This window comes from Clupea harengus, chromosome 10 (assembly GCF_900700415.2).
Source record: "Clupea harengus chromosome 10, Ch_v2.0.2, whole genome shotgun sequence".
Lineage (NCBI taxonomy): Eukaryota > Metazoa > Chordata > Actinopteri > Clupeiformes > Clupeidae > Clupea > Clupea harengus.
Genome location: NC_045161.1, coordinates 27,773,286 through 27,798,980, shown reverse-complemented (window position 1 = coordinate 27,798,980; position 25,695 = coordinate 27,773,286). Strand labels below are relative to the sequence as shown.

The following is a 25,695-nucleotide window of genomic DNA, read 5'->3' as shown; positions in this document are numbered from 1 at the left end:
AACTGATGCCTTGTTAATTTCATTTCACAGGGCATTACAGACAGTGGCTCTTCATCCACACCCGCTCGCTGTGATACCCCCTCCGGATGATGTCAGAGAAATGTCATACCGTAATGTCATTATCCATCCTCTGAGGCACCATCCATTCTCAGAGGCTTCAGGACATCTAGGGCACACGCCCATGGTAAGGGGAGGCAACGCTTTTGTTTAAATAGCGCCTCTCATGAACACAGGCAATTTAAAGTGCCTCACATAAAATCACATCTTATATATTGTCTGTAGATGTTAGTTAGTGTATGATAATGCATCGTCTTTGTGACCATATGTTCGCTGGTACTGCGCGTAATTAAGGTGACATTTTATGGTGAGTGAAAAACATGTAAAGATGTGTGTGTGTGTGTGTGTGTGTGCTTGTGTGTATGCATGTGTGTGTGTGTGTGTGTGTGTGTGCTGGTGTGTTTGCATGGTTGTGTGTGTGTGTGTGTGTGTGTGTGTGTGTGTGTGTGTGTGTGTGTGTGTGTGTGTGTAACAGCACGGTGGACGACAACTAAATATGGTCATGAAAATGCTTTCGAAATCAACCAGGTGGAACACAATCAGGGAGAAAGGCCTCTCGGGCACTTAAGCATGCGACGAACATAGCCACAGTCAAACGTCAGTCAAAAGAATGTAACTCTGTGTGTGAGGACCCAGCTGTGTGAACCTGGCGGAGTGCTGTCGGCCTGCCGGACTCCTCTGTTTGAATGGCTTGGTGTGAGGTACGGGTCGCCCAAGGCGGCCGACGGGGGCCCGGTTCTCTGGATTCATTGATCTCAAGCATCACCCCTGGTTCTCCCGTCGCCTCTTTATATTTGGGTTTAATTACCTGCTCCACCTTTTGCTCCGGCAGCTTGGCTCCGAGTCGCACCTCCGCAGAGGAGCACAGAGAGTGACAGCTCCCCTCAGACAGACGCGGCGTGAATATGAGACGCGCTGTCAGCGGAGGATGGGGGACGCGTCTCCTTAGGAAAGCAGCCGGGTCGGCCATCTCTGAGTGAGGCGTGAGAGGATACAGGCGCTGGGTAGCAACACAAAAACACAACGCTGAATGAGGATGATCTGATCGTGTGGACTCTGGGTGGAGGGAGACATTAGGAATGTCTCTCATCAGAGATGTGACAGCCAAGTTGTGTGTTTTATCCCCACTTTCAATTTGAACAAAGGCTCCGGGGCTGTGTGGTCTCTTTGTACAGCTTAACTAGCAGGGAATGACATCCTGAAAACAGTCCGGTAAATCGTTTTCAGAAAGGCCGCTATTATAGTATTAGCATTGACCAGCTGTTACAGGATGAAATATGAAGCAATTTTCTACTTCCTTGTTTAGGTCGTGTGTATAAGGTCTGTTATTAAGATTCTCTATTCGGTCCTGCCTTTGTTGTGCCTGTTGTTCTCTCACTAAACGAGCCGGTGCTCCTGTTTTGTTTGCTTGGCTTTCATGCCAGGCAGTATTTAAAATCTATTTCAGGCTTGCTCACAGCGAATTGTCTCTTAGTCTAGCGGTGACAGATGTTATTTTGCATTCCACTAGACCGGGGGAGGAGGGAGAGGTGAGATAGAAAAGATATGAAATATTATTGACATCTGGCTGTATTACATCTTATTGTTAAATCTATACAGACTAAGTATACAGATGATGTAGCAGTATCTCAGACGTGGTTTGGAAGGATTGTGAGGTGAGGTGTAGTCTGCTGGTCATTATCGAAAAAGAAATCCTGACAGGGCGAACACGGATCGTCCTGAAGGTTTTTCTTTTTGAAATAATGACCAGCGGACTACACATTATCCTGCTTATTATACTTACAGTATATACTCATATTGCCAAAATGATAAGACATTCTACCAAAATATCTCTTTTTAAGATTTTTAAGATTGGGTTGCCTTTTTGTGGCTTCTGCTTAAAAAAAAGAGTTCTTCACGCAAATAGAACTTTAAACTGTATTACTTGCTGACTTCAAGTTACAATGAATTTTTGTTACGAAAAGTGAATAGACCACTTGCGGAATGATATGAAAGACGGGAATTAGAAGCACAAAACCCATTACCAGTGGCAGCTGTCATTATAATTACCGCTGCAAAAACGTAAAGACATATCAGACCTCCATTGAGGTGGCCCATTCAAATCAATGGAACATTCTGCAGTATTCTGAAGAGCCGTATAATAATTGTGGTTACACAAGGACTGTCACAGCCAGTACTGTAAGATAGGCTCATCAGTGTTTGGTGACCTTGCATCAAGCCCTTCGTATATTCACACACCTACCCTTGCATGGATTAGATCAGGGGTGGGCAATTAATTTCCCCAAGGGGCCACATGAGATAGTGGGACTGTTGTGGAGGGCCGGACCAATAGGCTAAACTCAATTCTCAATATAAGTTGTATCTCTTTATAAAAAAACATTAAATTGTATGGTTTTGATTAACTGCTACTGGTAAGAGTAGATGTTACATTTAGGCTATCAAAAATGTGGTGCAGGCATAGTAAAAACGTCAACATTATTTAATCAACATTTAATCATCATTCACAAAAACGATTTTGAAAATGAGCATATTTTTGCAGTATTAAAGGTGTGGCCAGACGACCAATACACATGACACACACACACACACAAGAGCAAGCTTGCCTTGCAATAGTATAAGTATACAAATGAATAGTAATATCAATTTCTATCAGCGCAAATGCTCGCAGGCACACCCACACGCACAAATGTAGGCCTATGGAAATAAATAAATAAATAAATACATTTTTACGGAAAACAATATCCCGCTTATTATAGGGTTACTTGCCAAAACAATAGAAGACATTCCTCAAAAATACCTCTTTTTAATGATTTTGTTGCCGTTTAGTTCTTCACGCAAATGCGAAGCAACCCACCTTCTGACTTCAAGTTTCAATTACTTTCAGTTACCTTAAATGACCGGATTACTGGCAGAATGATATGAAAGATGTGAATTAGAAGCACAAAACCCGTTGCCAATGACAGCAGTCATACATTTTTCGCAGCAGTAAATATAAAGAAATTACAGACCTGCGAACGTTGGGATGAACAACAGGATACATACAATATCAAGTGGCATATATAATTAATCATTTATTGTAATGGGACCATTTCTTGTGCTGTAAAGAAAATATGTTTTATAATAGCGCTTAGTGCAGACCTGAATTTCTGTGTTTTGGCAAAAAGGATCCGGAACAAGTAATATGATCCTGTGGGGAAATATGAATTAATCACTGCAACTTACTATTTATACTCTGCTTCACTGTAGTCTTTTATGCATAAATGTACAATGTACTAGTGCCCTTTGGATATGCCCTGTAGACCTGAAGCAGTAGGCAGTGCAGCTGCAACTGGCAGTTGTGTACTGCATGTCAGGAAAGGGCTTCCTCGCTCGATAATTTCGTAGATTTATCTCAGGTTAGTCATTCATATTCTGTATAAAACAAAACACAAACAAAAACTCTCTGAGGGTAAAATACATTGATAGAGTTTCTAAACTTGTAATGAAATTGCAAACCATGGAAATCAACTGTGCTCTGGAGCTAGCAATTTGATGGTTTCAATCAGTGGTCGTTTGCCAGACATTTGTGAATGCAAAACTCCCTCCATTAGACCTTTCAGCCTAGCTCCTGAACCCATTTGTTTACCGCGAACAAAACAACATAAAAAAAAAAGAACCAACACATTTCCCACTCTGATTAAAAATGTCAGCAGAGGCCTCTGGGTGACAGATTGGGAGTGTGCGGCCTCTCCAGATATTTTGGGAACAGAAACAGGTGCCGTGTGCCCAGGAGCCAGTGAGAGCCAGGGAGCGGTGAAGAAGCGCTCATCAGTGGCCTGTGGCTCGCTCTCACGCTCCTCTCCTCTCCGCTCCGCTCTGCTCCGTCTCGCCTCGTCAGACGCCAGGCCAGCACTCATTCGAGGCAGAGAAAGGGGGTCTGATTTATATCACGTGTTTGTCAAAGACCCTCCTTCAGAAGCACATGCGGACGAGGCCACAGCGCTGAAGCCGTCGCGCTGCCCCGTTCGCTCTGAGGGTTGGCACGGGCTTCTCATTTCCCACTGTGCGTCAGTGGGTCGGGCACACGAGTGGGCAGCCCTGGCGCTGCCAAACTTCCCTCCAGGACGTAGAGGGAGCGGCCTCACCCACACGAGAGCCCCACAGCGCCCTCAAGACCCCGGCCATCTGTTCCCGCCGGCCACTTGACTCGGCCGCGCCATCTGAGGCGTAAACAAACAAACCGCCGCTGATATATCCTCAATCACTCCGTGCCTTCATGTCCCAATCAGCCTCCCTATATTCATTTGTCACTTCTGAGTGTTCACTTGGCCCCTTAATCAGGGGGGTAATCATGAAAGACAAAATGCTTGTCCAACTGGAAAGAGCTATCGCTTGCTTACAACTTTAGATGTGATCAGAGACCAGCCATATGCATTTGTGAGAGTAAGTGCTGAAGACGTTAATACAGCTCTAGCCCTACAGAAGGAGCAGAAAGCGAGAGCTGTGTGTTTTTTTTTTCCTCATGTTGGATGAGCAGGAAAGCGTGAAGGATGTGAAATGTTTTAGCACATCTGTGATGGTGCCTCTGTACTAATATAGATCTGCCTGTCCCCTCTGTCATGTTCAGAGCTGTCTGTTTCCTGTGCTAAGATGCGTAGACTCCAACAGTGAACTGACTCAAAAAATTGCTTGTTACGTTGCATGCTCATTCCCCTCACATTCAGCATGGTACAGAGCATGAACTGCTACTTTTCACAGCTATTTTCGGTTCCCAGTCTGAAGAACAAACAGAAAAGATGGCAAGAAAATGTTCACAAACTGCTGCTTTACAACAGCTGGCCAGTGTTGCAAAAACTCTAAATGGTGTGATTCAAATGTGTTGTGCTTGTCTTTTATTTTTTAAATGTTTCATGCATATGTATTTACTCTTACATAGGTGCATAGGTTTCCCCACCATCTGTACCATCATGTGCTATGTGCTACCTAGTAGCTCAGATATAAGACTATATCTTCCCAACAGCTCCCCCTGGTCTAACCACATATGTACAGAGCAAAAAGCCAGTGGGTTGTGTATCATGGGAGATGTGCTAGAGAGTAACACTTCCTGGAAGTCATCAGTCAAGCCAATGGTCTCATATTGTGCATATTGTGATCAGGTGGTTCACATGCGTTTGCATATTGTGATCAGTTTGGTGGTGGTTCACCATGCGCTCTGCTGCATATTGTGATCAGTTTGGCGGTGGTTCACCATGCGCTCTGCTGCATATTGTGATCAGTTTGGCGGTGGTTCACCATGCGCTCTGCTGCATATTGTGATCTGTTTGGTGGTGGTTCACCATGCATTTGCCAGTCCCTCCCACACTGGCGCCTCTAGACACATGGAAATAAGAGACAGCGACGACTTATGCTAATTTATGCTTCTGAAGCGCTACGGAGGAACCTTGATCTCTTTTAACTGCGATACAAGGAATGTGCGGCGATTAAATGTTAATTTCTGAGTACTCTAATGAAACTCCAAAAAGCTGTTTGCGATGAACTTCAATGGCGGAGTGTTTTATTTTCTCCACATAGAGTTTTCCTGCTACCACTGGAGGCTAAACAGCATCAACCTGGGAATCAAATCCCTTCCCACAACTGACTCGTATTTTCACCCTTGAATCACATCTCCAGTGTTTGCTTTTCATTATACTTTCATCTCCTTCCACTGCTTGGATTGAGCCTGTCCTCTGGAGCTTCGTCTGGTGTGTTGTCAACACACGCTATCTGAGAGATAGGTTGAGATACTGTAGCGTCCCCTGAAGGATTCTCCCTCCCTGTGTGAGCACGGGAGAAGAGGCTGGGGGGGGGGGGGGGGGGGGGTGCAGTTGGACATTCAGTCTCACTGTGCCAGGTGTCTGTTTCTGAGCCTGGACAGACAAACGGGGACAGTGATTGGCATAGCTTTGCCCAAACTGGCACCTTCCGGCATGATGGACGGGTCGGTGAGAGTCCATTATTTTTAGACATGTTGTAATTAAAGGGTAACCCTCGGACTATTCTGGACGTGGCTCTCCCAGAGATTTCACTGCGAGGGCACAGTAGAGTGAGTGTGTGGGCAGAACATTCACCGGCACAATGATTAGAAAGATGGAGGCTGAGAGAGGCAGAGAGGCAGAGAGGCAGAGAGAGAAGAAGAGATGAAAAGAGGGAAAGAGGATGACAGAGGGGATGAAAGGGAGAGAGAGAGAGAAACCAGGGAGGTGTGAAACAGAGGGTGAGAGAGGGGGGGCGGAGACAGAGGGAGGTGGGGGTCAGGGAAAGAAGGAGAGTAGGAGTAGGGGAAAGGAAGGGGGAGAGAAATGAGAGGGTGTGTGTGAGAAAGAGAGAGAGAGAGGGAGGGAGAGAGAAAGAGAGAGAGAGAGAACGAAAGGTAGACAGTGAGTGTTGGGGGTTGTGTGCTGAGAAAGATAGGTTGTGTGAAACAGAGAGGAGAGAGAGAGAGAGAGAGCGAGAGAGAGAGAGAGTAGAGGAGGGGGGAGAGAGTGAGAGTTAGAGGAGGGGGGAGAGAGAGAGAGAGAGAGGCAGCTGCTGCTCTAGCAAAGAGCTGACCTAGTCTGTGCAATCTGTGGATGCGGGTGCACTTGTCTTGGGAAATCCATTTTGAAAATGTGGAGAATTAGAGGGGGAGGATAATCTGAGATTATTTCCACACAGATTGCTTGGAGTGCAGCAATCAAATCTGCAGATTGAAATGGATCGCAAGCGACCCCACCAGCAAGGCTGAACACCAGGCATCTCTCAGGAATCTCTCTCAGGAATCTCTCTCAGGCATCTCTCTTCTTCTTCTGCCTCTCCAAGTGTCCCAAAAGAAACCCCTCGTCCAGAGTCTGCAGTGACACCAACATGCTTCTCATCACATAACCAACACGCTTCTCATCACATAACCAACATGCTTCTCATCACATAACCAACATGCTTCTCATCACATAACCAACATGCTTCTCATCACATAACCAACACACTTCTCATCACATAACCAACACACTTCTCATACACATAACCAACACACTTCTCATCACATAACCAACCAGCTTCTCATCACATAACCAACACGCTTCTCATCACATAACCAACACACTTCTCATCACATAACCAACACGTTTTCTCATCACATAACCAACACGTTTTCTCATCACATAACCAACACGTTTTCTCATCACATAACCAACATGCTTCTCATCACATAACCAACACGTTTTTCTCATCACATAACCAACATGCTTCTCATCACATAACCAACACGCTTCTCATCACATAACCAACATGCTTCTCATCACATAACCAACATGCTTCTCATCACATAACCAACATGCTTCTCATCACATAACCAACACACTTCTCATCACATAACCAACACACTTCTCATACACATAACCAACACACTTCTCATCACATAACCAACCAGCTTCTCATCACATAACCAACACGCTTCTCATCACATAACCAACACACTTCTCATCACATAACCAACACGTTTTCTCATCACATAACCAACACGTTTTCTCATCACATAACCAACACGTTTTCTCATCACATAACCAACATGCTTCTCATCACATAACCAACACGTTTTCTCATCACATAACCAACATGCTTCTCATCACATAACCAACATGCTTCTCATCACATAACCATGCACGTTCCAGGATGAATCATGAGGCAAAGAGGTGAGTGGCACCAACATGCTTCTAAGGCACACAACCAACTATCCAGGATGAATCATGAGACAAAGAGGTGACTTTGCCCGAGCCAAGTACCGCACGAAATGGAAAGAGGGTAGTAACACTCATGAGAGCTGTCAGAATTGATCAGACTGTTACACTCATATGCGTAGCCACAGGAAGCACTCAGGCTGTTCGCTGCTGTCTGACTCATAGGAGACAGAAGCATGAAGACATCCTCCGAAGAATCACCGTTCAGTGGATTGAGCAGCCCTCGGTTGAGTTTAATCTCATCCTCTCCCATTCATCAAGGTCTATTTAGTGAGACTGAAAGCTGAAAACTGATCAGTGATGAATCACTGTGTGTGGCCTTGGTGTTAAGTAGCCATTTGAGTCTAAGTTTCAGGTCTCTATAGCAGGGACAGCAAAACAGCTGTTGTCCTGTTAAGATACAATGCTTCAAGGCAACACTTAGCCTCACAGAGCACTGTGCATTCATAAGCTTCTGCACACAAACTGAATAGTGTGTGTTTGTCTGGGGGGGGCGGGGGGCGGGGGGGGGGTTGAAAAAGAGACAAAACATGCTTAGCAAGTAGAAGATGGAGAGAAGAACAGCTTTGGATGAACATATGTTATATTTTTAGCATGGACTCATAAATTTGCAATCCCGGAGTTTAGTGATTGATATAGTGGTTCATGTACAGAAGAGGTGCCTGCCTAAACAGGAGGAGAAAGACCTGCAGTACTTCACAAATTACACCGGACGGAGACTACAATTGGATGAATGAATCCATTCTTTCTCATTGCCTCGTTATGCATAAGTGACATTAAAATTACAATGGGCTGTAATTCCAATGATTAATTTGACGTAAGACTATGCAATGCCATGTTAGAAAGTAATTGAGTCCTCAAACACAGGGACAGACAACTTTTGGAGTAGCCTCTCAAGAAACTCTCCTCTCTTCCCCTAATGACAACATATATTTAAAATGAAATAATAATTCCATCTAATCACACACATAATTTAATCCTAATTGAAGATAAAATTGTGATAGGCATAACAACAATGAGGATACAGGGATACAGGGGTATAGTAAGAGTACATAGCAACAGCGCCATCTGGTGGTGCTACTACATGTCCAAGATCCACACTATAATGAATGGCACAAGCCTTCAGTATGTACGGGGAATAGCCCACTTAAAAGTGATATAACCACCCATAACCGGCTGTGCTATTTGTCTTGAGACAAATGTAGTGTTTAGTGCTGATCTGGCAGGGCAAAAAATGGCTCTTAACCTGATGGTGCTGTTGTTGGCACCGAACTGGACTGCCTAACAACAGTGGCGGACAGAGAAGGACCCTGAGTAGGCTGCTGACCATCTTGGACAATGACCACCACCCACTACACAGTACTCTTAATGGACAGAGGAGCATATTCAGTGGCAGACTCCTATCACTGTCATGCTCATTGGACAGGCTGAGGAAGTCCTTTGTCCCCAGGGCCATACAGCTTTATAACGCCACGCAGAAGGGGAGGGGGAGGGAGATGGACTTCTCTATATGAGTCTACCTCAGTCTGCCCTCCTCTTCTCATCTCATTATATTCCATCCCACTGTCCATCTTGTTATACTAGCCCCTTGCACAGACTTTACTATTTATATCACTTTGCACTATCCTCACACACACAAGCACAAGTACTCTATCTTTGCACTATCCACACAAGCACATGAACACTATCTCTCTGCACTCTTTACACTACTTTCCTCGTGGACTTAAACACTGTCACAATCAATGCACACTGTAATATAGGGCCAGATCTATCCTGTATCTGTATTCACCCCACTCCCTGTGAACATGTTCTCCCTATGTGTATTGTTTTACTGTGATTTATGTATGTATTTTTGTGAGTTAAGTGTATAAGCTACTGGATGAACTAAATTTCCCTCGGGATTAATAAAGTATCCATCTATCTATCTATCTATCTATCTATCTATCTATCATTTAGTTTCAAAACGACACTGTGTCATCTTAACTGAGGTGAATCACGTTGCATCTTCATTATGAGCAAGCTAAATGAAGATGGAGGTGGTGATGAGAAGGTGCCTAACGAAGGAGCATCAGGCCCTTCACTGGGTGTAGCTTTTGAATTACTGGAGGAGTTCCACACAGCCACCTTCTAAGGACGCCACACTTCAAGCAGGTGAATAATACATGCTCCAAAGGCATCCGTTTTTAATACCATTGCTGTGATATTCAGTGTTTCACCATCCCTCCGTCCATAACACAGAGAGAGAAGGTTCCACCTCCCACTCCCGCTTCCACATCAAAAGTTGTAGCACACTCTTTAAATGCATGTTCAAAGCGAGGGGTCCTTATCATTGTATATGTATATTTCCATGTGACCCAGAAAGAGAGCAGCCAGTCCACTTCAATTCCCTGTTCACGAGGAGCACATTAGGAGCTCGCTGAACGACACGTCAGTATAATTCAGTCAGGCTCAGTGGATCCGGGCCACGTCCGGGCCACATCTGGGCCACATCTGGGCAGCAATCTTCAGTCCGAGGCAGAAACGGTCTCTGCAGGAAGAGATATTATTGAGGAGGAGCCTGCTCTACTCCGGAGAGCTACATGGGATATTATGGGATATTATCACAAGAGGCAGGGCTCTGTTTGACTCATCAATAACTTTGGATGTAAATGTAAATTGCAGAGTTGGCATTTGCTTTTCTCCCTCTCCCTCTCCCTCTCCCTCTCCCTCTCCCTCTCCCTCTCCCTCTCCCTCTCCCTCTCCTCTTCCATCCTCAGCTCTCTCTCTCTCTCTCCCTCTACTCTTCCATCCTCATCTCTCTCTCTCTCTCTCTCTCCCTCTACTCTTCCATCCTCATCTATCTCTCTCTCTCTCTCCCTCTCTCTCTCTGTCTCTCTCTCTCTCTGTGTGTGTGTGTGTGTGTGTGTGTCTGTGTGTGCTCAACTGGTAAAGTGAGCTTGTATTGCAAGAACTTGTCAGGTTTCCAGGAGCTCCCATGTGGCAATTATAGAGGTGTAGCTCTCAAATGTGAAATAGCTGACATTTCCAGGTCCAAACCTTTCTCTTTGCTCTGGCAGTATGGTATTTAGTGTTAGCACTGTGCTGATCACGGTGTGATTCATTGATTCATTCTAGAATAATAACATGAATTCTGAACACCTCTGAGCGTAAATGTGTTTTACACAGTGATTAGCATAAGAGCGAATGTGCATCAGACATTCATGAGACGTGACAACCTTTCATTTTGTGTCATATCCTGACTGTGGCCACCTTCATTTAATGAAGCTCTTGTAATTATGCAGGGTTTTCGCTTGCATCCCCCACCTGCCTAAAGCATCTTAAAGATTCATTTTTCACCAGCGGTGCCACCCCCTCTGCCCTGCTGTGAACATGTCATTTGATGTATATTTGATGATGTTACTGTTGTCATTTCCCCCCTCTATTAGGGGCGCATGATGCAACATTGTGGTAACGGCATAAAGCCCCTGGCAACGGCCAAAAATAACCACCTGCAATCGGGGAAGAAAGCTACAAAGATGACAATGATGCATTTTTCTGTCCAAGAGGGCCAGTCGGTCAGTGCCACATCACACTAGAGGACCTGCGTGTATTTTTTTCAATCAGAGGGCAAATCCATTCTCACATATCCTGAACGTGTTGATACAGTGAGAACTGTAGTTTATTCATCTACTAGTGCTATTTTTATTTTTATTTATTTTTAAAAACCTCTGTGGTTTCAGCACTGCTCCTACAGTTAAGTTCCCTGTCCTTGTTTATTGCCGGGCTATTTAAGGATGCTGATATTTCATGCTCACATTGCTCTGTAATGTTTACAGTATGATCAAAACCCATCAGACGCAATGCACACAGGCCATGCATTGTGTTAATCATCATGATCTGCAGCGCTCAGTCAGAAAGAAAGGCCACTGGCAACCATGACTTGTCAGCACAAATGATTTCACAAATGCCACCGTAATCACATCAATACATCAAACCATTCGGAGGCAGCTGTTTCGGTTTAATATGCCTGCCATGTGATTTACTTAGGATTGATTCTCAAAATGAGATCTCTAATTTGGTTATTGTTTTTATGTGGCATTTCTTACAACTGTAAGCCATTGGAAATTGTGGTATTCTCTGATCGGCTGAGGGGTTTTGTTTCAGACAACAGTACAGCTTCACCTCCATGACTGATGATTGACAGCACAGAGAGAGCAGGTGGAAACAGCTCTGGATAGAAAGATGGGCTCCTTAGGGGCCTTTTTACTTCACAGGAAGTGCTGTTGCACAATCCCAAAAATGTTTCTATATATCTGGTTCATTCAATATGACTCTTTATAGTCCCTGTTAAATACCAAATGATTCATGTATAACATACATTTTATTTATTTTAATTTATATTCATATATAATATATATTTTATTGATATTAATTTAATATTTCATAGAATGCAGCGTTTCACCAAATCTGTGGTAGCTACATGGCATTTTCTTTCTTGTGTTTTGTGTTTTGTATGTGAGGTGTGGATGGGCTGGACTGCAGACATCAGAGGCTTTGTACTGTATGTGCAGAGAGTAAGGAGAAGGGTTGGCAGTGCTGTGGAGATACCCAGCTGCGCCGCTTGGCTCCATCTCCCTCCCATCTCCACCGGGAGTGGCCGCTGCATTGGGGAGTGACGGGGACCAATTTAACGGCTCATTATGTAAATTGATCATCTCAATTGACCATCACTTTGATAATGGCACAGGGAGACTGAGAGGGAGTACATATATTTGGAAAACATCCCTAAACTGTCCTGAGGGCTAAAAGAAGACTGGAGTGTGAATGTGAGGAGATACTTGCGAATGCCGTCAATGGAGCATGACCACTTGGGGGGCTCGACTAATGGTTACCTTGGTGACTCCACAATCAGGGAAGCTGAAATGTCACCGGTGCTTACGCTGAACAAGTGACACATGAAGGACAGAAACTTTCTCGAGCAACGCTTCAATTTTGGGGGCTTTGAGTCACTTTGAGTTTTTTGTTCCTTATATCCTCAAAGGTGTTGAAAGAAAATGGGACACACGTGGAAGGGCCTTGCTGGGCAGTATTGAGTGCAAAATGCAAACCAACAAAAACTTGAAAAGAAAAGAAAAGAGGAAAATAGGGAGAAACAAATACACAGACACACACGTGCTTACAGCATGCATCATATCTACATTGCTACTTTAAAAAGCATTTACTCTACAGTGACTTGTTGTATCCTGCATCTAAATAATCTAATATGATAATGGAATAAACATTTGCCCACGTTGCAGATATGACTAAATAAGGTCTTTTCAAAGTCATGTTAGGTCTTAATCTCCCCTGCCTCAGACTCCTTCACCGTATTGATTGAGGCTGTGATGACTGGATCAAACCACATCTGGAAATACGGGAGAATTAATGTTGTCAGTGCGTAATTGCATTTATTGGCCCGGCTCACACCTTCTAATCTAGGATTATGATGATACATTAACAGCACAGGCTCTGTGTTTAAGGGGCATTCATCAAGCTCTGTCAACATAATGAGACAAAGCCCACCTATTGCATTAATCAGGGGATTTTGGAGCCATGGCACGGCCACATGTCAAACCAACCAAACGGAGACACTCACCTGCTCATTACAGTGTGTGTGTGTGTGTGTGTGTGTGTGTGTGTGTGTGTGTGTGCCCTATGAGTACCTAACAGACTTCAGATATCCAGAAAAGCTGTGAACATGTTTGATGTTTTGTAGTGGTACTGATGTCATTAAACACCATATACTGTATGCACACCTATCAGTGTAGTATATTTTTTTTACTTTTCTGTTTGAGTTATCAGACAAGAATGTTTCTAACAAGTGAGAGACTGCTATGTACAGTACATGACCCATTATAACAAGAACATGTAATTACAAGATATGTATTACCTTTAGACCTCTCTTCAGGGTGACCTTGCATGCATAACATGAAAGAGCCAAACTGGTGTCTGTTATAAGCCAGTTTCATATATAATGAATTTACGTATCATATATTATAAATGCATGCTTCATGTGAGGTGCAGGCCATTACTCATTACTTCAAAGAAGCCCAGCAGCATTTTTTTACATTATACATATGTGACTGAATATTAATTGCTGGCTATAATTAAGGGTAATGTACTGTTCTGTGTTGTAAACAGCACATGGAGATACCGCCAGCACTGATACATGGCTGTGTGAGGGAGAGGGTGAGGGAGAGGGAGAGAGGGAGAGAGGGAGAGAGGGAAAGAGGGAGAGGGCCTGTCCTAAATATAGAGTGGACTCTAGAGGACACTTCATCAGCCCTCGGTGACACAGTAATGAGGAAAGGGCTCTCTCCAGCTATGGCAGCACCTGACTCTGGAATATATTCACCAGATCTGGACGAGATCAAGGTCCGAAACTGGACCAGAACTGGGCCAGAACCCGGCCGCACGTGGGCCAGATCGGGGATAGAGTCAATTTCCATCCTGGTATATATACAGAGCACTCTTTCATCTCATCTGAACTAATGAGAGTCTGAGCCACACAATATTATTACTGTAGCTCAAAGTAGCTGCTGAAACATGGCATTGAATTCCTTCAGTGGTTCTTCAAATGACATTTTGATTGCCTAACTGATTGCATGTGATGCCACGTTATTTGCTTGTAGCTTATTTAAATTGAACATAAATGATCAGTTATAATATCCACAGTGTGGATGGGCAAAACCAAAACATGCCCGTTGCAAAGTATGATGTAACATGTATTGTACTGTGTATGAAGGAGTTGGGGGGCAATCATGCAGAGAGGAATATGGTAATGGCAGTGATGTTCTGTCAGGATACCAACTCCAGATCAGATTTGGGTACCAGATCCACCAAATTATGGTAATGCTCAAACCCATTATGCTCTCAAATGGTTTAGATTGGCCAACCACTTCTATCATTCTAAGTCATTACGCTGTTTCGTATATGCTATGTCACATTGTGTGCTTTTGTCTGGATTTTTCCATTTGTCATTTTTTCCATTTTGTGTTCATTTCAGTCAGAGTCAAATAAAGCAGTCTGCCCATTTTCAAAATGACTGTCATTTTCCCATTGGTTAGTTGGCTTTGTGGTTAGACATGGCACTTGAAAAGATGTCAGGGTGGGGACGCTTCGGGTCAAAATGATTACCTCTCTGTCAGCAAATGTTGTATAAGTGGAACTTAGGGTCGCCAGCGCAGGTTCTGGTTTGGAGTGCAAGATGTCATACTCCTCGTTTTTCTTCTCGGCTGCATATGTGCTCTCAGGCACAAATTAAAATCTAACAGTTCTCATTGAACATATATATGCTATATAGAAAATAGAGAATTAAAGGTCATACCAAAAGCCACACACAAAATTATTAATCCCTCCACAATGGTAAACAATTAAGCCTCACTTTATCCATTCTGAGCCTTGATCTTTATTTTTCACATCATATATGTAAAGATTAGGATTGCTGCTCTTTACCTTCCACCTAAAGCCCCAAAGACAATCCAGTAAAACATAGAAAAATTGTTATATATTAATATTTCAGTATTGCAGCATTTTCACATAAAGAGTGTGCTTGTGTTGTCTCAAAATATGGGATGACATTTCACAGTTTCCCAGATGTGTGCCCAGTCTACTGTACAGAGTGTTTTCTCTCCTCAGCAGCCCGTGTGTCCCTCTGTGGATGACCTTTTGCATAGGAGATCGGCTGCCAGGCATCAGTCATGAATATGCATAGGAGAGAACAATTAGACAACAATGGCTGGAGTTATTACCGTAAGATGGCACAGCATCTGGCAACCAGATCTTTTCCGCCACACAGCTCCTGTTACATAAGAGCGGCAAGCTGACAGCATCTTCTCATCACCACAGTGTGTGTGTGTGTGTGTGTGTGTGTGTATGTGTGTGTGTGTGTGTGTGTGTGTGTGTGTGTGTGTGTGTGTGTGTGAAGAACAAAAAACACCCAACAGACAGACCTCTGCGGCAGTCTGCTGCTTCTCCCCTTGTTAAACACGCCGGAGTGTTGACACGGAACACTCGATAGGGCACCAAAGCAAAGAAGAATCCTCCTAAGATGTTCCCTATGATTCCCTGGCGTACAGAAGATACATGGCTCTGAAATTACAGCTGAATTATGATGTCAAATAGAGGTGGGGGTGGTGGGTGTTCATTTTCCCAGCCTTTTCTCCACCCCCCTGACTGAAAACAAAAAGCCTCAACAATATTTGTCAGGCTTAGAAAGCCCAGTTGATTTGCTCAAGGTGCTCTTACCTCTTTAGTTGCTTTGATTGTTGGTCCCTGTCAGTAATGCAACCCAGTACAGAAGCTTAATTTGAGCGTGAACGAGCATAGGATTAGCTTTAGCCAGTGGACCAGAACCACATTCACACACATGAATGACTTTGTTAATTAGCTCTGTTGACCAAACCTGCGATTACTGAATGTGAAATGCCAGGGGTAGGAAAAGATAGGAGGCTTAAGCAAGCATGGCTGCTCAGACCACCTCTAAGTATCAGGCTGGTGTGCTCTAAAACAGTCTCTAATTGTTTCCCCTGAATCTTTTGAGTGACTCTGAGCTAGACATAAGAATGTGAGATGAGGAATAGGAGGTGTCTCATAACTAATTCATTAGTAATGCATTTATCCAGTGCACTGCAACATACAATTTAATTTCTCACAGTTGTGTGAATTCTGGATATTTGCATCACCTGGCAAGACATGTGTTACCATACTAGTACATTCCTGTGCACCCCTTAAAACTGGGAAGTTGTATTTTGTTTTTAAAGTGGAAAAGAAGATTGTCATTTGTCAGGGATATTGAGGGTGTCAATATTTCAAACACTGACCATGTCCTTGCATCAGCTTACGGGAGAAAAACTGTTCAGAATACTATTTGAGCATCACTTAACAAAATGGTGAGGCAACATCATTTGTGAACTGATTCAAATGCACATCCCTGATATTGGAGATTATGGTGACACTGCCATCAAGTGGATGGAATGGGACAAGAGAAATGCGTGGTGTTAATCGATGTTACATTATTTGTTATTGTGCACACTTTAAGATAAAAAAAATAATGATGGTCACAACTTAATTTGGAAGGGGCTTAATACTTAGGTTAAGGAAGAAGTATTCTAAGTGGTAATGCTGTGTTTGTGTATCGTGTTTTATATTCTGTTGTTTGAAAATTTGACCTACTCTTGACAGATGCAGAAGAGCCAAAGTCATGATACAAAATAGAAAAAGACACATAAAAGGGTCAGGAAATGTCATCAATACAGATTAGTTTAAAAGCAGACATGTCTTGTCATGTTACTATGGAATAATCCAAAGACCAAAACAGCACAGTGCTCTTGCAATAGCAGTACAGTTTAAAGTGCAGAGAAATATTAAATAGGCATTGTCTAACCAATATGGTTAAACAGTCACTTGTGTCATAGATGGCTGAACTGTAAAGTTATAAAGAAGATCGTGAAAAAACATTGTAAATCTATCTGAGAAAAGTCTAAGCAATGTGTCAAAGTTAAAACATGCAACACTCACCCCCAGAAACCCAGGAGTCTCTAGGCATTTGGCTTCAGTGACTAACATTTGAGTCAAAAGAGGTAATAGCAGAGACATGATAAGGACTTTGGTAGCAGGAAATTAGTTGATTGCTGTTATATGTTCTTCTGACCACTAGGAACCAAGGGACCGACCGAGCAACCTTTTTGTTGGGTCCTGAGAGCGTTGACAATGACGTAGGAATTCTGTTGCGCTCTTGTGAGTTGCCTGTTTTGCATAATGCAATTTCTTTGTTGCCTTTGAACCCCCATGTGTTCATTATTCATTTGGGGTTTATCTGACTCTGATGTTCAGTATAAATTGGATAACCGTTCATTTTTATTAGTAAAAGAATCGGTTTTAAAATAGCGATGTTAATTTCGTGAAGCCTGATCTTTTTCGTCTGGAAATTCACGGACAACTATTACAAAATTATCCACAGCCAGGAAAATGTCGGCGAAGAGTTTTCGAGTGAGTGACGGCGACTGGATTTGCCCAGATAAAAAGTAAGCAGAACTGTAAAACGAAACTAAAGCAGTTTTTGATATGTGCTATATTGCTGTGTTTCAGTAATGCAACATCACTTGTGAATTGCTGCGAAAAGGCACACAGACTGGTTTGCTCAGTGTTATGCTAGTTGAAGTAGGCTATTGCAGTCAGCTAGGCAGGATAAGGCCTTGACCCAAATTTGGAGGCAGTCTTCTACCACCACTACTGCTATCAACACATGTGTTAATATTCTCTTGTACTTTTACCTGCACCGTGTCTGCTATCTGCAGGTTCTGCAGTCATTAAGATGAACGCCAGGAATAATATAAGTATCTCGTCTAGCTAGCAAGCTGTCACAATTGACCTGACTGGTTAGCTCGTTCGCTAACTTAGCCACTACAAGGGGGTTCCTCGCGCCCCTCTGAAACACGCTCTCGCATTTCCTTTTTTTATCGCTTTCCATATCTGTTGAAAGGATAAGGTTTAGAGGGGGTTTAACGTAACTCTTTGATTTATGGAGTCTTGAAGAGTGACCTAGCCAGGTAGCTAGCTGTTTAGCTCGCCAGGCGTGTCAGGTTAGCAATACAGCGTGTCAGGTTTAGCGTTAGCTGACGTGGTTGATAATGAGGTAGTTATTGGAAATGAATGTTCTGGAACTGAGTTCTTAGTATAAATAAGACATTCTTCCACGAGACCCAGAGTCCTGGGAAATCACTTCCTTATGCTTGGAATTCTGGTGCAGTTAAACGATACACTGATCTGTTTGTTTAAAGTAAAAATATTTGGGTAACATTTTGGCTCTTAAACTTAAAACGCCATCTCTGAACTGTGGCCACCTAATAGAGTATGTGCACTTAAAATGACGCACATTTAGCTTACATCTTGCAAAGGCTTGTTATGTTTCAACTCACTGAGACCGTTTTCCCAAAATGGTTTATGTAATATGACACCTGGGTACTCTGAATACCTGCTCATTCCGCATTTAGAAAACGAAAGTATGACTCGGTGCTGGGTGGCCGTTTGCCGTTTTTGTTGTCAAAAACTAAAAGTGCCGTAACAATGTAATTCTGAAGAATCAGTGGAAGGAGGTTTGCAAATATTTCACATCTTCTGTGGCCTTCAGGCTTTTACGCTGGGCTTGTTAACAGTTTTTGCAGGCACTGAATGTTAAGTAATGCAATGAAATGTTCTAAAAAGAATAAAAATACCGAGAAACCATAAAACGACGAGAGTTTTTATAACGCCATAATGTCATTTAATTTAATTTTTAGTTTTCTTGTATTAAAACTGCTAACAGCAGTTTAAATGAATTGGTCTGAAACACCAGCCAGTCTAATTTAGCATGTTTTCTGTCTCTCCACAGATGTGGAAATGTGAACTTTGCAAGAAGAACCAGCTGCAACAGATGCGGAAGGGGTAAATGACTGCAGTCACAAAAAAAAAATCATGCACAGTTAGGCTACTTTTTTTTTTACCTTGTTGGACATTATTTAGGCATCTGTTCGATGTTTCATATGGAAAGTGTTTCGTAATGCTTTACTCTCTTTGCTAAAGAGAAAACTACAGAAGCAAAAATGATGAAAGCTGGAGGAACAGAAATCGGGAAGACGCTTGCCGAGAAGAGCCGTGGCCTTTTCAGTGCCAATGACTGGCAGTGTAAAACGTAAGTAACATTGAAAACGTATGCTTTTCTAGAGAGTAGGTCATGACTTAGTATAAATTTGGCAAATTGCTTTTCTGCTTTGTCTACAAAAGTAAATTGCTCGTAACAAGGACAGAAGGAAATCCAGGTAGCCAAAGGATACGTTTTGTACTAGTAATAAACCAAGTAGGAAATAAATGTAGTAATAAACTTGATACAAGGAAGTTTCCCTTTTAAATGTGCATTTACATTCTTCGTTTAAAGATAGAAACTGGAGTGGTTTCAGACAGTAGTTCTCTCTCTTTCTCTCTCAAAAGCTGTGGCAACGTGAACTGGGCCAGACGGTCTGAGTGCAATATGTGCAACACACCGAAATATGCCAAGCTGGAAGAGAGAACAGGTAAGACCCAAGTAGGGGGAGCAGTGGGGAAGCAGAGTGCAAAGGCAGAGAACAGTTCAAAAGTGTGTGTGTGTGTGTGTGTGTGTGTGTCTGTCTGTTCAAGGGCAACGGTATTATGACAAACCATTTAATAACTGTATGTACCACGGTATTACAATATTTCAAAAAACTTTCTTACTGTGCTGCAGACTGCACGCACATTGTACATTCAGATCCACAGAACATCTCTCTTCAGCCTGTCAGAATTTCCCAGGAGCCTATCTGCTCTGTATGCAAAAAGGATCTGGAGAGAGAGAGGGGAAACAAACAAAACTAAACTAAATGATCTCGGCTCCAACTTGACAATGGTGAACACTAGCTAGACAGAGAGCAGCAAATTTGGAGAGGCACCGGCGTCTTTCAAATCCACTGTATGGGAACATTTTTGATTCAGTGTTCAATGCGATGACGAGGGTAAGAACACTGTAAACACTGTATAGTCTGCACGCATTGCTTTGCCACTGTTGGCTACTTGAGTGGAAACACTTCTACAATGAGGTCTCGTTTTACCATCACCTGGCCGTATCCCAGGTGGCGAGTCCACTCATTAGCGAAAACAACAACAACAATTTGTGACACAAAAAAAAACAGCACTCGGAGAGCACATATCTCCGGCATGGCCAAATGCCTTATCTTGCAACGTTAGTTAGTGAAAGTGAAACTTAATTCATGGAGCTGCCTCGTGAGTCAGATCCGCTCCAAAATTGAATGGGTTATTCCTTAGCCCGTGCTACATCCCAATTCCCAGCAACCATCATGCCAGTAGTTCTTGCTTAATCCTGCTTACAGACAGACCAACTATGAAACTGATCGTTCGACCTCCAGAGCAAGTGAAAGCTACCTCACTGTAGTAGAGACAGAAACCAGGCCTCATTCGCGCTGCCTTTTTTCTGAATAGAAAGTGTTACTTGTCTATAGGCAAAATAAATGGTTAACTGTTTAAAGGGTGATTTTATTTATTTATTAAATATAAAGATACCGAAACCATACCTTTACCATGTCCCAAAAACTGTGATGCGTACCGAACCATGGGCCCACTGTATCGTTGCATTCCTAATATGTACACCTACACAAGCATTTGGATGTCAGAAAACCAATGGTTTTAGTTCAGACACACATAGGTACATTATAATACGTTTTGCTGTGGCATTGACACTCAAAAAAGCAGGAACATGAGTGAGAAAAAAGATTTTGATCATTTGTAAAGACATCCATTTATGACTGAACTGTTATTTCCCAGGCTATGGGGGAGGCTTTAACGAGCGAGAAAACGTGGAATACATTGAGCGAGAGGAATCAGATGGGGAATACGATGAGGTAAGCAAACTAACTCACCCAGATTGAGTTAGGCCTAGGTTTTACTAAGCACTGCCCATATAAATAACGAAACCTTTCCTGAAATCCCTCACAGTTTGGCCGTAAGAAGAAAAAGTACCGCAAACCTGGAAGCAACTCCAAAGAAAGCGAGAAAAAACCCGTACCTGCACCACCGAAGGTGGAAGAGAAGGATGAAGATGATGAGGAAGAGGATGATGAAGAAGAGGGAGATCTTTCAAAATACAAGCTTGATGTAAGCCACACACCACCATACATTCACACACACACACACACACACACACACCATCTCTACATTCTAGTACTATAAGTGAGTACTCGCACTAGTATTCATAAGCAGCATTTCACCACACGCATTAGCTCTCACCAGCAGAATACACTAGAGTTTACATTTACATTTAGTCATTTAGCAGACGCTTTTGTCCAAAGCGACGTACAAGGGAGAGAATATTCAAGCTACGAGCAATAGAACCTGGTGTAACAATACATAAATACTACTTTACATAAGAAATATAACAAAATGAAATAAAAAAAATAAAAAAAAGAAAGAAAGAAGTGCAGAAATGTAACTGCTGTAATTGCAAGTTACGCACTAGTCGAAGTGCCAGTTAGGACAGGAAGTGCTCTCTGAAGAGTTGGGTCTTCAAGAGCTTCTTAAAGGTAGAGAGGGACGCCCCTGCTCTGGTAGTGCTGGGTAGTTCATTCCACCAACGTGGAACTACAAATGAGAATAGTCTGGACTGCCGTACTTGCACAGACGGCACTGCCAAACGACGCTCACTAGAAGAGCGCAGCATCCTGGGTGTAACATTTGCCCTTACAAGAGCATTTAGGTAGGTGGGAGCAGAACCATCAAGCACTCTGTAGGCAAGCATAAGTGACTTGAACTTAATGCGAGCAGCTACAGGCAGCCAGTGGAGGTCAATAAGAAGCGGGGTGACGTGTGCCCTCTTCGGTTGGTTGAACACCAGACGCGCCGCCGCGTTCTGGATCATTTGTAGTGGTTTCACCACGCAAGCCGGCAGGCCCGTTAGGAGGGCGTTGCAGTAATCAAGGCGGGAATTCACCAAGGTTTGCACCAGCAGCTGGGTGGCATACTGGGTTAGGTACGGCCTGATTTTGCGGATGTTGAATAGCGCAAAGCGGCAGGACCTAGAGACAGAGGCAATGTGGTCCGTGAAAGTCAGTTGGTCATCAATAATGACCCCGAGGTTTCTTGCTGTTTTGGATGGAACAAGAGACAAGGAGTCAATATTGATGCTGATGTTGTGGTGGATGGCCTGTTTGGCTGGAAAGACCATCAGTTCCGTTTTGGCCAGGTTCAGCTGAAGGTGGTGGTTTTTCATCCATGTGGATATGGAGTTTGAGGTGATTGGGAGAGGGAACCCAAACGAAAGGTTGTTTTGTTGGTTTATTTATGTGTTTGTTTGACCCAGGATGATGATGATGATGACGAGGACGATGCTGATCTGTCCAAGTACGACCTGGATGCAAGTGACGAGGAGAAGCTGGCGGTGAAGAAAGGCAGCCCTTCAGGGTCCTCACACTCGCGCTCCTCCTCGCGCTCCTCCAGCTCCAGCGCTCGGTCCAGGTCCAGGTAAACGGGTACAGGTCAAGGGTCACGCAAGGAAAATGTCAGTATCAGCTCAATTTTCCTTCCCAAGTATTCCCACCACCTCTGATTGTGGTCTTTGTTTTTTTTGGGGTTTGTTTTGTATTCGTTTGTTTTGTGGTTCTCTTGTTACTGTAGGGACTCATGTTTGTTATGATTTATTGTTATTAGTTTATTTATTTATCTATCTGTTTGTTTGTTTGTTTGTTATATCACCTTATTGTAACATAGTGCCTGTAATTGCTTTAACATTGCGGTTCAGTGAATGCATTTATAATTCCATTTTCCTCTCTTCTGTAAACACATTTAAACATTTACCATCACGATGTTGCACTGTAAAATTTTGTCTAATCACTCGTCTCTTTTGTGGTGCACAGTCTGTTTCTCTTAGATTATAGTTTTAGATTTGTACAAAATGTAACATGTACCCCATCATGATTGTAGTTTTCAGTGTTCACTTTTCACAAAATGTTGTTTCTGTTTGTGTGTTTGTGTTTGCGTGTGTTCCAGGTCTCAGTCCGGTAGTTCGTCCAGTTCCCGATCTCGATCTCGCTCGAGCTCCCAGGGCCGAGGTCGCTCTCGCAGGTCTAATTCCAGGTGAATGGGGTAGTGCGCGCTTGCCATAGCGTGGACGTGACCTGGCACAGGAAACAGACTTAGCACTTTAAATTGTAAAGCTTAAAGTGGAGTCTGGGCCGATGATTTATATACTCTGGCCATGTTCTCAATTAAGTAATGTTAAAATCAAAAGAACTATGGGAACTTTAATGGCAATGTTGGCTTGCTAAGAATTCGCAGGAGTATGCTTTCAATATAAGGCCAGTGTTGTAAGGAAACTTTAAGTGTCTCAAGTCGTTTTGTATATTACTCTTAATCAACAGAGGCCTCACTTTGATATTTTCCTTTGTGTCTGGCCAGCTGATGAGAGCGGAAGAAGTTGTATTTAAAACTTGGATAGCAGTCAGTGCTCATCAAAGCGTGCGGCTTAGTTCTCTGAGACAGATGTGCACTCTTAGGGACACTAGGAATGTCATTCATTGCACAATGCACTACAGTGCAAACAGCCAGCCTCAAAAGTTAATAAAAGCTGTTTGGGCTTTTATTAAGTCAATACTGATTTTTTATATTTTTTTTCCTTTGTTTTAATACTTTAATGCTTTAGTACTTAGGAAATATAATATACTCTAAAGTATCTGTTTGCTGCTTTGGCTTAAAGAAAGAAAGAAATATTCATTGTTTTAGTACTTATATGTGGCATATCTAAATGGCTGTAGCTACAGTGGTCTCTGGTTATTGACCTGTAAGGTGATGACTTGAGTTCATACAGTGATTTACTAATGACATATTCTGACATATCCTCCACAAAAAGATCCAGCTCGAGGTCACGCAAGGGCTCTTCGTCATCGAGGAAGAGGTCTCGCTCTCGATCCGCCTCCTCCTCACCAGAAAGAGGGCGGAAAAGAAGCCATTCCGGGTCTTCGTCCGAGAACAGGAAAAAAAGGCGCTCTAGATCCCAGTCGTCTGAAAGGTTTGGGTTTCTGTGGAATACCAAATGGTGTACTGATTAGGATTCCAGTGGTCCTGTCCTGGTGGCATGGTCTGCATGTAGAACACTTAGCATTTGTTACAGGGAAAGTTCACATGTTCAATTCACTCACCCTCCCATGCTCTTTTTCTTTCTTTCTTTTCTTTCTTTCTTTCTTTTTCTCTCTTGTCTCCCCTCTAGACGTGGTGGCCTGTCGTCCGGATCTTCCCATTCTGGTTCAAGTTCAAAAAAGAAATGATTTGGAAAGCAAACATTATCATAGGGATCTCATCCATGCATGTTGATCAATACAGAAAAAAAAGACACCGTTACAGGCATCAGATTACAGCAGAACTCTCCTCAGTCCAAAAAAAAACAAACAAAAACAGTGAATCGCTTTTTAATTGTATGTGATCACACCGCCTGCCCATCCATAAACAACGGCTTCCCATCAGCAATGAAGTTAAGGCTTAGAGACCCATCGCGTTTCAAGCTAGTATGGTTCATAACTTCTCCCTCTTTAACTGGAGGTGAGTCAACACCTAAAATGATAATGACCACCATCATGGCAGTGGCAGTAATAACCACACAAGTCATCTCAACTTCCTGTATGGCGAACAACTAAAATGAGATTTTTGATTGGGTGTGTATTTTTAGACCATAGTTCTGGGCAGGAACTAGGTTTGTGTTTAATTTGGAATGGCCTTATGTGGAATTAGATCACTGTATTCGTGGCAGGCCAAGTCTTTGAAACTGTCAACCCCATATATATGGACATAGTGCATACCAAGAGGCTGTAGTTTTACTGTCCAACTGTATGTTTGAGGTTTTAAGGTAAGTATTTTTTTTTTTCCTTTATTTTGTGTCCTCCCATGCCCCCTGTGGTGAAATGAGATTCCTGCTGCGAATGTTAATTTTTTTGTTTGTTTTTCTCTTCCCTCATCTCTTGTTTTATTTTGTGGAGTAAACCCTCTAACCAGTCTTGAGTTTAAAATCAAATCTGTTGTGTGGTCATGAAACCATACATATCAGTTCAGTAGGTCGGTCACCAGACTATTAAATTTGTTTTTGTAACTCAGTTCAAGACTTTTCTTGGAGCATCCCCAGTCTTAAGTCTGATTCAGCAGTACATAATGTATAGAGAAACAGTTTGTCATGTCTGAACATCATATCGTTTTTTTTCCTTGAGTGACGGGAAAAGTAGAATGTGAGAGATGTTCTGTTTGATTCAAAAAAGAAAACTGCGTTGTAATGTGAATAAAACCTTGTTAATCACACGGTTGAAATGTCTTGCTGTTATTGCTGTACTCCAGACTTAATGTTAAAAGT

The 25,695-nt window shown here is 42.8% G+C and overlaps 1 protein-coding gene across 3 annotated transcripts; it reads left to right on the top strand.

Annotated features, from left to right (window-relative positions):
- Positions 1-17,579: 17,579 nt before the first annotated feature.
- On the top strand, positions 17,580-25,643 carry zranb2 (zinc finger, RAN-binding domain containing 2). 3 transcript variants are annotated; one of them, XM_031574679.2, is made up of 10 exons: positions 17,580-17,830; positions 19,177-19,229; positions 19,380-19,476; positions 19,773-19,855; positions 21,135-21,211; positions 21,306-21,464; positions 22,666-22,826; positions 23,352-23,438; positions 24,211-24,369; positions 24,568-25,643. In XM_031574679.2, the coding sequence occupies exons 1-10, from the start codon at positions 17,775-17,777 to the stop codon at positions 24,623-24,625; spliced, it is 990 nt and encodes a 329-aa protein (XP_031430539.1). In that variant the 5' UTR covers positions 17,580-17,774; the 3' UTR covers positions 24,626-25,643. The 3 variants fall into 3 exon arrangements, with proteins under 3 accessions (XP_031430539.1, XP_012677263.1, XP_031430540.1); XM_012821809.3 differs by having other exon boundaries at positions 17,582-17,830; positions 19,368-19,476; XM_031574680.2 differs by lacking the exon at positions 17,580-17,830 and having other exon boundaries at positions 19,177-19,266; positions 19,368-19,476.
- The last annotated feature ends 52 nt before the right edge of the window (positions 25,644-25,695 follow it).

What these genes read in the sequence shown, in the direction of transcription:
- zranb2 (XM_012821809.3), top strand. Translation starts at nt 17,775, where the DNA reads ATGTCGGCGAAGAGTTTTCGAGTGAGTGACGGCGACTGGATTTGCCCA. An exon ending in CTGCAACAGATGCGGAAGGG is followed by an intron (nt 19,230 to 19,367) that starts GTAAATGACTGC and finishes TCTTTGCTAAAG; the next exon opens with AGAAAACTACAGAAGCAAAA. An exon ending in CAGATGGGGAATACGATGAG is followed by an intron (nt 21,212 to 21,305) that starts GTAAGCAAACTA and finishes AATCCCTCACAG; the next exon opens with TTTGGCCGTAAGAAGAAAAA.